This window comes from Psittacula echo (assembly GCF_963264785.1).
Source record: "Psittacula echo genome assembly, chromosome: 7".
NCBI lineage: Eukaryota > Metazoa > Chordata > Aves > Psittaciformes > Psittacidae > Psittacula > Psittacula echo.
Genome location: NC_137740.1, coordinates 34,433,685 through 34,449,866, shown reverse-complemented (window position 1 = coordinate 34,449,866; position 16,182 = coordinate 34,433,685). Strand labels below are relative to the sequence as shown.

The 16,182-nt window shown below is 43.5% G+C and overlaps 1 protein-coding gene across 4 annotated transcripts in view; it reads right to left on the bottom strand.

The window, feature by feature from the left end:
• TNIK (TRAF2 and NCK interacting kinase) overlaps positions 1–16,182 on the bottom strand; it is an 84,340-nt gene that overhangs the window by 26,441 nt on the left and 41,717 nt on the right. For 3 of the 4 annotated variants that reach the window (XM_080622675.1, XM_080622676.1, XM_080622678.1), the window contains exons 13-18: positions 14,182–14,346; positions 12,108–12,347; positions 10,120–10,226; positions 7,222–7,385; positions 5,882–5,979; positions 1,460–1,644 (exon numbers count right to left, since the gene is read on the bottom strand). In XM_080622675.1, coding sequence (XP_080478801.1) covers positions 1,460–1,644; positions 5,882–5,979; positions 7,222–7,385; positions 10,120–10,226; positions 12,108–12,347; positions 14,182–14,346 — 959 coding nt within the window. The remainder of the gene's footprint in view (positions 1–1,459; positions 1,645–5,881; positions 5,980–7,221; positions 7,386–10,119; positions 10,227–12,107; positions 12,348–14,181; positions 14,347–16,182) is intronic. The other variant, XM_080622677.1, reaches the window with a different exon arrangement.

The following is a 16,182-nucleotide window of genomic DNA, read 5'->3' as shown; positions in this document are numbered from 1 at the left end:
CACACAGCAGTATGTGTAAGCCTTCACAGCTATGCCTGCAGATAGCTGGGAAGGCTTAAGATACAGAGCTCCTGCCACCTCACTATGACACCAATGGTTTGCATCTTCACATTCAGTCTCTGGGGCACGTCCATCAACAGGACATTACAGGACAAGTGGTGTTCAGCTGGCATCCATCTCACCGCCATACCCGTTCTCTGACATCTGGCAAAGCACTCAGTGAGATACTTTCGTCCACTGAGAAGTGCTATGTCAAATCCAAGGTGTTTGGTGGAAGCATGTCAGTACAGATTAACCACTTCTGATTAAACTCCTCTTCTGAGAGCAGCCTGAGGTTGCTTCTTGCATGCATGACTGCCCATCCAATTCCCGTATATTCATAGCCATCCTTCTGTCTCCTGACTTTCTCCAACAAATTCCAAGAACTCTGATTTTTCTTGTCCTGCTGGAAGGAAGCTCCAACACAGGAGCTTGGCACTGTGCATAACATGGACCCTCTAGGTCTCCTTGCCACCTGGAGGGCTTCCCTGTCGCTTCAAACCCCACCAGTATGAAGCCTAATAACATCTGTATCAACTAATAATTCACTTACCAGGAAGAATGGAAATTAACTGATTAAAATGCAAATAATCCCCTAAAGCCTTCCCACAACTCCTCTGTGAATTCACAGGGGTAGGAGTCAGACTCCATGCCAGGCAGTGAGCCACAGAAACGTCCCTGCCACACTAACGCTGCAAAGCACCAGGTAGGGAGCCTGAGTAGGGATGCTCCATGAGCTCGCTCTGTGTAGTGACAGCTGTTTAGTGTGTGTCAAAACTATGCAGCCCTCCTCCTTCATCTAGAGGCACCCAAAAGCGCAAGTGTCCCATGACCTATAATAGTAACTCAATAGTACGCTCTGCTGACTTTTTTCATTTCAATGCTTTAACCCTCCACGTTTTGATGCCTGCGCAGTGACTGAGACAAAGACAAAAATTAAAGATGAAGATGCAGGATTACTATAATCCCAGCTCTACCAGTTGGCACCGGGCAGGCCACCAAATACTGCACTTCAGCATGGCTTGATCTGGGACAAGACCAGGCTCAAGAGCTGGCAGAGTTTTACTCCACCAACCCCATGGGCAGGAAACTCAAGGGATGGATGAGGTCAGATATGTCCACTCTGTCCAAAAACCCGCCTTGCTCATGAACAGGAACAGGTCCATCATCTTGGAGCCTGAGTTCATTGAATGCGTTTTGGAAATAACTCAGTTTTTTCCATTAATTATCTCTAGTTTTGACCAGGAGAAAGACTTACCTGAGTACAGTATCCCTTGCAACCACGACACCATTCCCAGTGCCATTCCCACCAAATACATACTTTGGACATGCCCCATAACATAGCTATTGCTCCTCAAGAGCAAGATATAACACGGCTTCACAGGAAACCCCTGCTCCCCCCAGAGAAAGCGCTTCTTACATAAGCCGTGGAATATCACTGACAGGCACAGTTCCATCATGCGTCTCGTTTTCCCCATCTTCCTCCTCCTCCTCGCTGCTTTCCGACTCCTCACTGGAGGAGGAGTAGTCCGTCACCTTCTTCAGGGGGCGATTGGTTTCTTCGATGCGCAGCTCCCTCAACTCTTTGGCTAAGGCCGTCAGATCCTAAAGGGGATGGGGGCAAGAAAACAAGAAAGCAAAGGCTATTATATTTAAAGTGAGGAGAAAGTCACAAACATGTCTTCAAAAGCCAATGCTAACAGCACGAGCAACAAGAAATAGCTTTACAGAGTTGTTACAAACATGAGACAAACGTAAGACAATGTTTGTAGCATGTAGCATTTATTAAACAAAACAAAACTGATTTATGCTCACTGAAAAATCAATAGCCAACCTCTTCTTTTTCTGTTTGGAACGTGTATGTGCATATATATACACACACTTATATGTATATACACGACAAAATTATATTTGTTGGAAAGGTGAAGTTCAGTCACCATCATAGTAAACTGGAAAACAACATCATTTCAAAGATTGGCTCAGAGAATTTCTCCTGCAGGGTTTTCTCTTCTTTCAAACTTCTCAAAGAGACCCCGTAATTATATTTATTCTGTAATAAATGCATTTGGGAAGGAAGCAATGACAGCATCTCCCATGGGTGGTGCAATCCCCACATCAAGAGCTGCTTTCGTGGTGAGTCTCCGCTGTCAAGCAGCTGCCGAGAGGCGGTGAGGAGCACGAGGAGAAGCGCCCAGCTCAGCCAGACTTTGGAGTCACAGCTCTGAGTCAGCCACACGATCAAAAAAATGGATAAATAAATGAAACAAATGAGTCCCTCAGTGGGACCCATTAAGCACTTCATGTGAAATGTGGCAGCCTACAAGCTAAGGGCAAAACAAAAAAAAAAAGCTTTGAAACAAGAAAAAAATAAAATAGGAGCAGTCCCAAAGCCTAGTAATAATTTTTCAGTTTACCATGACTTTGATGAGGTCTCAGACCCGACAGTCATATAAAATAGACATTGCTATTTCAAAACAAGGAACATGGCAGGCACCGTGTAGAAAAGAGACTTTTTGTTATCTTACATGCTTTTATAGCAATGCAGGGGGAAGCAGTAGGGCAGAAAAGCATGAGAGCTTGAATTAGAATGGGTTAGAGAACTCTGTTGCACAAGACATGCACACGACGAACAAAGCATCGCAATTGTCAGTCTTACCATTTCTCCCTATATTAGTGACCGAGGTAGGCATCAGTGCATTCGGTCAGAGATAAAGGATTAGGGAGAAAGAAACTCATTGAAAAAGACTAAATTCCACAATTGTCTTATGGCCATACTCTCATTTACTGCATTTCCAGTTTACCGTTCCAGCAGGACGACTACAGCAATATTAATTATGGTTGCAAAAAATCTATCCCATCGACATGTGAAGAAAAGGATGGAAAGCCTCTATGCTGAGATGCAAACCTAGTTTATGTCCTAACTGTGAAGCAGGAATATTTTGCAAGCAATCTGTACTTTGGTTACTGATGACCCACACCTCTCAGCAGGCTCCCACTGTTGACAGAAGCACATTCTGCTCCCAGGTCTGCCCTGCCCAGCCTCTGATGTAGAGGAAGGACTCCCATGGATGTCAGAGATCTTTGCATCAGACCCATAAATATTAGTAGACCAAAACCCGCTATTTTTAAAATAACCAAAGGATGAATCCCTGCTTCACAGCAGGTACCTGTGATGGGTATCATATATCCCTCTCCAAATGCACTCTGTACCTTTAAAGAAAGGTACAAATTATCAAGATTAAAGTATATTACAGTGCATTACAGGTATCAAGATTAAAGAGAGAATGTGGTATTTCAAGAGTTTATTTTTGATGCCAGGATGTTTGGGATAGAAATGCAGTCAAATCTGCAGTCACGACAACTAATTATTTTAATTAGCACTATAGCAGCTCAAATGATATGATTGTTTCTTTTCCTAAATAAGAATTAATGACAATGACAATTTCAACAGCTTAACAATGCTTTCCATTTACAGTATAAAATATGCTCTTTATTAAGCACTTGCCTTCGAACTGGTTTAGAGCCTTCTCAACTTTAAAAAGGGCTTTAGGACTGCATAAGAGCCTCTTAAAATTGCAGCTGGACTTCCTACGGTGAAGGAAGGACTAGGACTGAACCCTTCCCCATCACAGTGAGAAACTGTGAAAATTGCTTTTTTTTTTTTTACCTTTCATTTCTAACATGTTTCAAGGCACCCTATCAGCTTCCTTTGGTCATCACTAGAAGATAATAAAGTATTTTAAAAATCAGTTTAATTAGTTTTTAACAACTAATTTGGAAGTTATAACAGCAATAACACTCTAGACAATATAATCAGATAACTTGTACTTCCTAGTTAAAGCTTTGCCTCAGGATGGTTAATTTTTTGATGCTATCATTTTCTCTAAGTAATGAGCACTATGTAGGATTAAATGGCTTCACTGAGTTGCTCTTGGACCAAAAACAATCTGACAACTAGAAAGTGCTCTGTAGTTCCACATGTGTTTGAAATGCTATTACTGAGGATGACATAATACATAAGTTAATAGTATCAGTCCTTTTTAATTACTTTTAATTACAAAGACTTCTTCAGATATAGTATTTTCTGGAATCAAGTCAGATTGGTTTCCAAAATCACACAGCTCATTGAACTTGAATTTAGCACACACACTGCCTTTATTTAGACACTGATTTTGTGCTTTTTCCTTAACAAAGCACCTCACTACACAAAACGCATTGCTCACATTTTACCCAAGAGAGCAAGTTAACTAACCAGCACATCTTCCGTATCTTCCAGTTTTAGAGGAATGAGGCTGTAGGAGAGGCTGCTGGTACAGGTGCTTGCCATTACAGCCCCACAATTACCAGTATCAGCACATAATGATGTGTGTGAGGCAAGTTAAATGCTACATCAGGAATGTTCGGTCTTTCCCCATGAACACTAAAACATTCAGCATCACCAGATGCACACATATCCAAAATATTATCATATCGTAAAAAAAAAGGTGTAATTCAAGACTTTTATTTTTTTTAAGAGGATGAAGGAAGACTAGCATTGGCCATCAAGATCCAAGATGGCTCCGCTGACTCTGGCTTTACAGCTGATGGTCTGGTCCATGAGAATTAATTGCCCAGTGTATCCCACTGCTTTGTTTTCCTTTATTTGCCAAGCATCTTCATTTGAATTAGGTTTAAAATGCACTTCAATAGTGCTCGATGGCCCCACTGAAATCAGTGGGTGGCTGGGGGCTGTAGCTGAGAGCAGAATGCAGTGAGTGGCACAGGCTGCCCAGACCACGTCCACTGGCACCAGAAACCTCCACTCTTGCTCTTTCTCTTTCAAATACACCAAAACGGCAGCACTGTGTGTGAACGTTGGGGTGTTTCTTGCCACGGCTTTCATGCAAGTCGTCTGGCCAGTGGGTTTCAGGCAGCCCTTGGCTGAGCAGAACACAGCGGCTGTGCCGCTCCCCTCCCCACACACAGGCTCCCTACACCGAGACACAATTATTCAGTCTCTTGTCTGCCCCAAGACTACATTGCCACCTTTTCAATATCAGCACCAAGAAAACCCGGATCAGTATTGAGCACTAACAAGTCAACCTTGCACAGGCATGACCCACTGAGAAAAGATATCACTAACCTCATCTATAGCTTTCTTATAGCTCTGTGGGTAAAGGAAGAATAATCAGCATCAGAGGAAACAGATCGGGACAGGAAAAAGCCAGAGGAAGGGCAAGCAGGTTAGAAATAAAATTAGAATTGTTAGCTCAACGCTGTGTAGAGAAAAAAACATCAACAAAACATTATTACACATTAAAAAAGAGAAGCAGTGGAAATTCATTTCATTAGGCCGAGTCTGCAGTTTTAAAATACAAATGTCAACAGCATTAAACCAGGAGGAAACACTTCGGATGAGATTTTGCTCAGAATAATCAAATGGGATTGTACAGAGACCACTACCAGGTTTGGTTTTAAGCTGTGAAGGCTGTTGGGGGCTGGTTTCCAGAGCAGACCATCCCTCCGCTGGGCTGCTGCGGGGGGACATGCAGCACGGAACACAACAATGTGCCATAGGCAACCACCACACCCAAGCTAGCAAAGCCCTTAAGCATCTGCTTCACTTGAAAACACATGCTTAAGTGCTTTCCCCTAGACTTGGGCTCCTGATAAAAACTCATGCACTCTCTTAAGCATTCGTATCTCCCGTGGGCTCTTGCTGTACCACTGCTTTCCAGACTCTACTGGAGAAGCAACAGTACTAGCCTCTTTTTTGGGGGCCCTGCAGTTGTGCTACCACACTGAAGGGAAACGTGGCCAAGCCAGCTGGCAACATTCCCATGGGAAATAATTTAAGACTCACAGCGGGTCGGCTTGGTCGCGTCACATCCCTGTTGTCTTCCTGCTTGACCTTAGCAGGCTCGTGAGAGAGCACAGGGGACCCTTCAGGCTTGGTATTCCCTGGGCGAAAGGCAAGCAGAGTGAGTGTGAATTAAAATGTTGCTCAAATCTGTCACTGCATCCTGTCACCTGGAACAAGTGGGATTGAGGGCTCCATCATCATTTTGTTTCTGTTGTCTAGAAAAACCCTCCTGCTCCTCTCTGACTGTCACTGCAACACAGCAACAAAAGCCATGACCCAGGCTTGCCTCCACTGACAGCCCTCTTGCAGTGTTACTGCCCTTCTTTCTATTAAAGAAACAAATTCACTTTGCAAAAGAGCAGAGCATGTGATAAATAAAAAGCTCTGCAGCATCTGACACTGCTGGGACATATTTGTCACAGGATTCCTCATTACTAAAACCAAAATCAAACCAAAAAGGACAACTGGTGATAAACTCCTTTTACTGACTACCTAGAGGAGTAATGATTTCAACAACAGACATGTCATTTTACAGCCAAGTCATAAAAAATCCAAAGCATGGAGACAGCATTTGTTTTAATGCACTTCAGCCCTACGGATTTATACTGCGGGTCTGTGCCAGAAATGCAGATGTGCTTTAGCAATTCCTACTGTGATTAAATGGGGGAATGGAATATCTTTAAGAGTGGCTCTAAGCTGAAACAATCTGACTAGGAACATAAACCCAGTGTCAGCATGGCTGCCTGGCAAAAGCATTTTAGAGAAAGCTTCTTATGGACCAATTCACTCCTCTGCTCCCATCTCAGGCTTTGCACAAAGATGAAGCTCCAAAAAAAAAATATTAAATATACTTCTAAAAGTGAAACACACTCCCAAAGAAACCATCACAGAAGAAATGTGCTCGGGTTGATGAAGACAGGAAGCACACTGGTATTTTTTTTATCATTTTGTTTACCCTAAAGCATAACTTATTTTAGTGTGAGGTGTCCCTGCCCATGGCAGGGGAGCTGGAACTAGGTGATCTTAAGGTCCTTTCCAACCCTATTCTATGATTCTATAACCCCCATCTCCTTTTGTACAAGCTACTTGGCACCGCGAATGCAGAAGCAGTGCATGCTGCCATGGGCATTGTACATCAGCATCCAGACAAAAGGGAGTGTTGGCATTCCTGTTTGCTAGGAGGTCAGCTGGTCACAGAAGTGCATCAGGAATGATGAATTCTTTGATTTTTTAATTTGTTAAAAACCATACATGAGATCACAGACCTCTTGCCCATCTTGCTTACCAAACAAGCCGCAGAAAGCATGCCCGATGCTAAGGGATGTTCTCAAGAACCTCACCTCTGACTCTGTTGCGCTCACTCGAGCCAGCCTGGGAGCCAGGCTGGGACCCACCCTGGGAGCTGGGCTGGGAGCTGGGAGTGCTGGAGCTGGAGGAGCTGCCGCTGCTAGTCCTCTGCAGTGGGGTCTCCACGATGGGCTCTGTCCTCCTCAGATCTGGGTTGCTGCAGAAGCACAAACCAGGACACCATCAGTCAGTGTGACATGCTCCTCCGGGCTTCAGCTGCTTCCCACACTGACAGGGAGAGTTGGAAAGGTGAGGGGACACCTCCTCTGCTGGACAAGACAGGGCTGAGGTCTTTTCTGAAGCTATTGAGCCTGCAAGCCCCACTGAGGGACTACGTAGAATTAGGCACTGATCATCTTTATGAAGGTGCACCACAACCACAATGAAGAATTGGATAGAGAAGCGTTCTGCTCTTATTTTGCCAAATTTGTCAAAAATTAAGATTCTTTGTTCAGAACTTCCTTTCAGTCTGTAGATGCGCAATGCTGGAGTTATCTACTTAACTATCAGTATTCATCACAAAAGTGGGAATGTGCACATCACTGTTTGTTAGACAGAGAAAGAAGTATTTAACTGAAGAAAGGATCTCAAGTGTGCAACAAGGCTGAAGATCACTTTTTCCACTTATTCATACTTCCCAATTTTCATGGCTTCACTTTAAACGTGCATCAGAGATCCTCTTTTATTCCTTGATTTCTCTCGCCTTGTGAACATGCATACATCTAGAATAAAAAGCATCCTTGATACATGAAGAGTGACTAATATCCTTCTGGGTATCAGATGCCTTCAGGAAATTAATTCTTATTTGGCACTGAAATAAAATCAGAAGACACGTTCACACGGAGTTATGCAATTTGCTTTTATACAATATCTGTTAAATTATCTTATTCAAAGTCCTGTTAAAAATGTATGAAAAGCTTTCTCCATCAAGTCCAATTAGAACTTTGCATACATAAAAACAATGTGGTAATAGTGCCACATGAATAATACAATTACAACTGGAGGCCATGCATGTAAGGTGCAAGGTCTGTGGGGTCTGCATGGCCTGTCCCTCAGAGAACAACCATGTTGGTGCAAGTTGTGCTAAGGCCCACTGCCATAATGAGGTTGTTGGCAGAATCGTTTGGACAGAGCCTAACATGGATATTGTATAAAATCCCTGCCTATTGTTATTTTGCATTGAAACAGGTGGGTATTAAAATGATGACAGCAAGACAGCAGCTTTCTGTGTGCAAGGAAAATCCCCTCATTTGCTACAACAGGGTGACAAAGGAAAGCATATTTTTATAATATTTACATTTATGCATGGGGATATCAAGAACCAATAAGAGAGGCAGTTCAAAAGGAAAGCTGGAGAAATGTTACGCTGCTGTGAGAGAAATAAAATATGAAATACTTTCACTGAATATTAAGTTTAATGAATATGACAGCACCCTAATATTCCAGTTTTCATCCAACTGAAGGCCTCCAGCTCATGTTGTACAGCTGGTGTGTCCTTAGCTAAATTAACTCATGAAACATATTTGAAAACTTTGGCAACTAACATATATACCTGTACCAACCAGGACTGGGACTGCAATGTCCAGAAAACAGTGGGCAACCTTCAACTTGAACCCCAGATCCCCTTATTGTTTTTATTTCCTATATCATCACTTCCTAGGACTATGCAGTCCAATATCCCTCTGCATTTGAAATTGTCCTTCAAGCAAATGCTGATTAAAAGAACATTTTAAAGAATTCAAAATGCTTCAGCCTTCAGCAATAAAGGGAAACAAACCACGATATGAATGCTTTTTTTTCAATTAAAAAAAAAACCCACCCCAACAAAATTCTTCTGCCTTCTGCTACCCCTATCAGCTACTCTAAGCTGCTGCCCACTGTATGTGAGTCTGCTGATGCATGGTTGGGGCACTGAGCTGGAAAAAAAGGTGTATCCTGAAACTGGTGACAGCATATGGCTACAGACATCCCAGCGTTCTCTTTTTGACCTCACCCTGAAAGGACAAGGCAGAAAGAAGAAACCAAGGAGCTCCTTCACACAGTCCTACGTGGAACACGTATTACCTTGAGATTTGCCTGTCTGAGGTCTATAGCTGTCTGTGATGCTCTGCAAACTAGAGACAAGCTCTCGCATGACTAAGCCAAGTTTTTTCCATCCAGCTGTGAGCAGAGCCTGTCAGATTTCCTGCTTGGTTTAAACATGCCCAGGAATAGCTCTGACATGGCAGATCAGACTGCTGCTGTGGTACAGCATCCTGCCTCAGGGTGCTACAAGTGTGCCCTGCACACCACCATGCCCAAGAGCTGCATGAGGCTAAACTAAAGGCCCTAGTCCTAGGAAACTGAAAGTAATTTTATCTTTGGTCTACATCTAATAAAAATCTCCCCAAGCTATATCAGCTCATTCCTCAGTCATTATCTGTGAAAAGCTGCTCTGATGCATAGAAAAACTATGGTATGTATCACTGAGATCTTCTCACTGGCTTATGGGGATCCCCTTATAAGTAAGAGAAACTTGGGAGAAACAGAGCCTGGTTCTGCTAAAGGGAGTGCCCAACTTCCTTTTTTTACTCCTAGCTGCATACGTAGCGTCCACTTCCAAACCCTGCAACGCCCAGGAACATATTCAGCCCAGGGAGCAAAACCTCCAGCGATTTAAGCATTCACAGCCTTTGGTGCCAGTACAAAATACTAATGATTACAAAAGTTCACTGCAACGATAAGAGAAGCATTGCAAATCTTGTGTTGTTACCAATCAGTAAAAGCAGAGCTAAACCCAGCCCATATCTGGGCTCCCCAGCCAGGCAAAGGAGTGCATGCTGGGATCACTCCTGCCCATTGCCCTCTGTGTCTGTACCTTGACCATGTCCATATCTTGCCCATGCCCATACCTTGCTCGAATAGGCTGGGAGCCCAGCCGGGGCCCCAGGGCACTGCCATTGCCCGGGGAGTTCTTCCTCGCCAGAGCAGGGGATATGGAAGTGGTTCGTTGAGGCACCTGGAAAAGAACAGACACATTTGCTGTCACCCAGTCTGCCCCACCATTCAGGCTGCCATTTGCACACCTGAGAGATCACCTCCCAGCACTGACTTATTACTTGATTCACAGTTGATTTCCCACTGAGGGATAGGCAATTATAAACCGCAAAGCTCTCAGCTTTTAGAAGGCATCATCCAAGTATGAGACAGAAATGAGCTGCAAAGGGTGTGGTGAGGGATGCTCCTGGCAGGGGAGCCCCTGAGCAGCCCAGCTCCCATCAAACAGGGTGTCTACTTTTTCAAAAATGAATGTATGCATGAACACACACACATATATAATTTAAATCTAACAAAACCTAGAAAATTACTTTTTAAGGTAAAATTCTAACTGAAGTGAATTTCAGAAACACGATGGAAGTTTTTTTTCTTGTGAATAAACACAGTTATGTTAGGCAAGAGAAAACGATTTAAAGAGCAAGCAAGCTTCATATTCTGCAGTACCATTAGCTACAGCTTGTCTCATTAAAAAGACATCTCCCCTCTGGGTAGGGTACCCTGCAGTTGCGACCTGGGGAGTATTTTACCTTCCTCTGAAGCATCCAGCTATAAGCACAGGCAGAAACAAGACCCTGGACCACAGAGACAGCCAGCCCTGCCTCATGGGGCAGTCCTTTCATTCTCATTTATGAACACACCAAACCCACTTTGGGCAGTAAAACGTGAAGTCAGACTCCTCATGGCTATTACTGCTGACACAACAGCCTTAAATGTGATTTCGTGGGGACACCTTAGAGAGTTCATGTTCTCTCAGCCAATGGGCAAAATACTCCATAGTGTTGGAAAACAACTTTTTTTCCAAAGAGCTGGTGCTGTGGTTTCACCATGAAGTGCCATCACTGCAGTTAAGAGACACCCTTCTCAAAAGACTCAAGGCAAAACCCAACTTTAAATTGCAAGGGTGTTTTCAAAATGAGGTTAAAACCAGGCACCCACCCTCCTGCACTACTGAGAACTGAAGCACACAAACATCTCCAGGAGCTGTTGACTTGCTTTTCCTCTTAGGTGAGCACTGATGTCTCCTCTCACTTGCTGGTAGCAAAAATGTGAACATTATTAACACATGTGACAGGCCACCACAGATCCCTTGCACAGGGAGGCATACCTGGTAGCTGGTATTTTGCTCTTAAGCCACTTACTTTATGAATACAAAGAAAAACTGCCTCTTAATCAGAGATAAAAACTGCCTTGCTGTCACTAATGAATTTGTAATAATTTTTTCTCTGTAAAAAACCTCCATTGCTGAGCACTGATTCACTGTAAGGGGAACTTTAATGGCCAAGTTATAATTCTTCCAAAATGAAGGTGCATAAACAATGTGATCGAAATACTGGTCTAGATGAGTCTTAATTAAAGAGGTACTGCCAGACACTGCCAAAATGTCAGTGAATGTAAAAAGCTGCTGGAGCCCTTACAAGTCTTCCATCAAATATTGATTGCAACTGGAGGCAGGGTACCAGACTAAAAAGGACCCATCTTACTGAGTATGACAAATTTCATGTTCTTATAATTCTATTTAAACAGAAGGTTGTTTTTTATCCTAGGGGAAGGAGACAATAATTTATTATGGCCTCTATCCAGGCTTCAGAACTTTCTTTGTTGGAGGGCAACACTATTTTGAAGCACTGTGTGTGTGCCCGTGAGCAGCTACCAGCATCTTGTGCAAAACCTGTCTTGGGAAATGTAGCCCCGGGGCCATAGGTACTCGCCGTGGAGCCATGGGGATGGGCTCAGTCCTGCCCAATCTGCTTTACCAGAGGTGCTGAGCGCAGCAGTATCCCATGGGGACTTAGCTCTGGGATTGCCTCTTTGACGTGCTGAAAGTGAGGAGCGGTAGTGTTACCTTTGGTGGAATGTCTTCCTCCTGCCGTAACCAAGAACTTCGGTCAAACTTTTCAATGCGAGGGGGCAGAGGAGGGTTTTCTGAGGTGGGGTCCGAGTTCTGCCTTGGCATCTCAGTGCGGTGAGAGGTCACCGTCAAAGCCTCCTGAAACCCAGCCAGTCCCTTTGCAGGCTGTTCATGCAGTGACTGAGACCCAGACAAGGAGCTTCCTTGGGATTTCACAGTGACCAGATGTGGAATCTACGCACCAAGTCAAAACAGAACTATCAGTACAAAATCAGGGGGGGAAAAAAAAAGAAGAAAAAAAAAAGAAAAAAGAAGGAATAAAAAATATTTAAAAAATTTATTAAAAAAAATTTTGATTAAAATATTTGATTTAGCACTTCAGATGCACTAAAAAGCCCCCTCAGTTTGAGATCAGCACTCCCTTGGTTTCAGGAATGCCTGGTTTATATTGCTTCAACACAATACCTATTAAAAACCACGCCTGTACAGCTCAGCCTTTTAAAATCAGGCAACGCCATGCTCCAGCCCTGACCACTCCTGTGTGCAGCTGGAGATAGGCTTGTGCCGACAGCCCAGTGCTGATCCATGGGTACCACCCCAGGAGCAGGGTCAGGCTGCTCCCTCCTGGTGGCTCCGGCACACATCGTGCCCGCCCCAGGCTCTGCCTGCCACTGGATGCATTTACAGCTCCTAAGCTTGCACCTCTAAAGTTGTACTAATGAGTTTGGCATGGATTTTCCCTGTTAAAATGGAGGAAAAAAAAAAAAAAAGGATAATTAATCAAAAAAATCGTCAGGAATTCTGAGGCACAGATGGCTTAAAAAAACATCTTGCATCATGAGTTTCTATAGGTCTAGGTAGCCACTATCCCATGAATCAGCCCTACAGATCTAAAGGTTACAAGTGAAAGGAATACCAACATCTGTTTTGAGAAATCTGAGAAATTCACAAAGTTAGTTTGTGAAATCAGAGCTTCCTCCCAGGACTCTGTGAACCTGCACTTCTTTGATACAGGGGGGTTGTAACCTTTATTTGACATTTCTACATACATGTCTATGTACACATATACATGTATTATATGTATATGTGTATGCATGCATATGTTTACATGGGTCTTTGGGTGTCATGTAACTTTTTCATTAAGATTTTATTGCCCAACAGAAGTCTTTGGAGCTGTTGACAATATATGTTACCAAAAAGGTCACTGAAAAGTATTTGGTCAATCAGAAAGATTACAGTGGGGGTTTTACCTACTTCCCAATGTATACAGACCATGTACACTGGGCCAAAGAGCTGTGTATTTAAGGACTTTCCTATATGTATTTTGTTTAAAGATGGCATGGTTCTGCTGTCCTACGAGTGTGCATACCACACGTGGATGGCACTTAGCTGACACATTTTCCCATAGAAAGCCCAGCTGGACTTGGAGCAAAGGCTTTGTACTTCCCTCTGAAACACCTGCTGAAGTCTGTGGATCTGTGGCAGTAATTCCAGGGGCTGGACTAGAGCCAGCATCAACACTCCTACAGCTTTTGGTGGGCAGAGTACTTACAGACCTCATGGCTGGGAGAACTTCTAAAATAACAATGCCCCTCCTGTGTGATGGTCATGGTGATCTATGCCCTCTCCAGATGTATTTGTGACTGATGTCAACTCAATGGAAAACCAAAACAAAACCTTGAATTAAAGCAGTAAAGAAAGCAAAAAGCATCTTGGATCTTTTGTACCAGGCACTGTGGTTTTAGTCCTTTACATACACCAGATCCAAAGAGGAACAGAGCAACTGCCACACTGGACCAGGCCAGCAGTTCCTCTTTCTCCTCCACCTTGTTTCTGGCAGTAACTAGTATGTGATGCTTCAAAGGAAGGTATAAACCAGCATGATGTAGCTAACACATGGAGGTGACAAGAGGACTACACTCATGAATGTAGATGCTGCTCTTACTCATGAATATGCTTAAGGCTGAGACACAATTTCCCTTAAATCAGCTCTTTTTCTTGTTACCTTACCAGCACCCCCAGCATCCTGGCTCTGGTTATGTGAGCCTGCCAGCGGAAGCACTGTTACCTGCGGGTCCACAGGTCGAAGCAGTGGTGGGGTCCGGGCCGGCTGCACACCACTGATGCTGAAAGACTCCGACCGAGGAGGCAGGTTGGGGTCAGAAATCCTGTTGGCCACCTTATGGGGCATGGCTGGCGAGCTCTGGCGATTGAGCCGGGAGCGTTCCTCCACCTGCGGCGAGACAGGGAGTGTGGGTGAACACCCCATAACAACTTGTCTCCAACAGAAAACCAAGGTATGCATATCTAAATACATATGAAGTTCTTTTCTCCTTTGGCATATCACATATATTGTATCATCATGGAATCCAAGTTACTCTGCAGATTTTGCAATAAATGCATTTTAAAGACACTGAAAGAACTATTTGTATTTATGCACACAATTCATTTCTGAGTATGAAATGAAGAAATAAAGAAAGGAAACATGACTCTCAGAGGTATTTCTAAAAGATGACTCCTGAGAAGCTCTTGCTTCTTCTCAAATGTATCTTTAAGCAACGGAACCCTTTTCCTTCACTATTATAAACATCACGAGGAGTGCTTATGTTTGATCTGAATGAAAGAATAAGCATGGCAGCCAGAAAATGGCTGGCTTTGGTCTAGATTGAGTAAGTCTGGCACCTTGTCATGTATGGAAGAGGAAAAAATTCCATTACCAGTAGAGAAATAAACCCAAAGCCTACTGCTTTCAATTCCCCTTGATCGAAGTGCAATGGTTTCAGCTAACCCAGACATACATGCAATCTGCTCCTGCAGTTAGAGACTGTATGCATTGGTATTCATACAGCATATGCTATGCAGAATTTCTGATACCTCAAGATCTGACGGGTATTTTCATTCATGTATCATTAACATGTTAAATACCCTTACCATGTCTTGATTCCACCATGTACAATGTCATGTTAAAAGGCAATCTTTAAAATAGGTTTGCTTGGAAAGAACCACAGCTGCTTTTTAAGTAATAAAAGCCATTATATTAATAAAAATGCATCTTTTCGATTTTTAGATATTGAGCAGGCATCAGATTTAGGTAAAATTTAGGTAAGAGATTTGTGTTATGGATTCTTTTCTTTCTAGTTCATGAGGGACCATCCAGGACACTACTGTGTCCTAAGAGGTTGTCGCAACTTCCCCAGATGCTGCCCACCGGCTAGCAGAGGCTGTACAGAACTTGGTTTGGTGATGCCTATGGGAGTGGACACAAGGATGGGAAGGCAAGCAGGGCAGGAAGGAGAACTCTCTCTGAACAAGGGAACAGTAACATTAGCACTGGGTTGCAGGCATGGCCCAGTACATCTCCTTATCAACCAAACTTTGTCATAAACGACAGCAGGCAGAGACAGTGCTGCTGCCGAGTCCTCCACCTGTTTGCAGGTGCTCTCCGGCACGCTGCCAAGCCGTAATGTGCAGCTAATCATGGAAGACGTCAAAGCCTGTGTAGAGTAGAAGGCAGGGGAGTGATGAAATGGGGAGGTCTGTGTATCAGGAAGGAGAAAGACAATTGAGAAAATAAGTGCATAAAGGAGAGCTATGTAAAGCAGAGAGGGGCATGGTGAGAGGAGAACTCAGCTATGGTGATCAAGCTCCTGAGGGAGAAGACTTGAGACCAAAGAATATAAATACAAGGATGGTATGGGATATCATGCAAAATCTTCAGAAAATATCCTAATAAGCTCTGCAGAGCCTCCAGAAATTGCAGGCTGAACACAGGTCTTTCCATTGTTCTCAAACGAAAACAAAGTCTCAATATTTCTGTTAAATTAGCATGCATGGGCTGGGTTTGGAAATTGCTAAATTGTAACAAGAACTATGGCAGGATGATTAAGTATCAGCACAAGTCTACCTGTATAGCCAGCAAGGATAGTACTTTTAATATATGCTGCAGACTAGCTGAATTGTTCTAGAAGTGTGACTATGCAGTAGGTAAAAGAGGGGATGAAGGCAAGAGGAGTAGTTTAGGCAAGTTCCCAAAGGTATTTTGTCAAGGCAGGACATCAAACTACTGCTC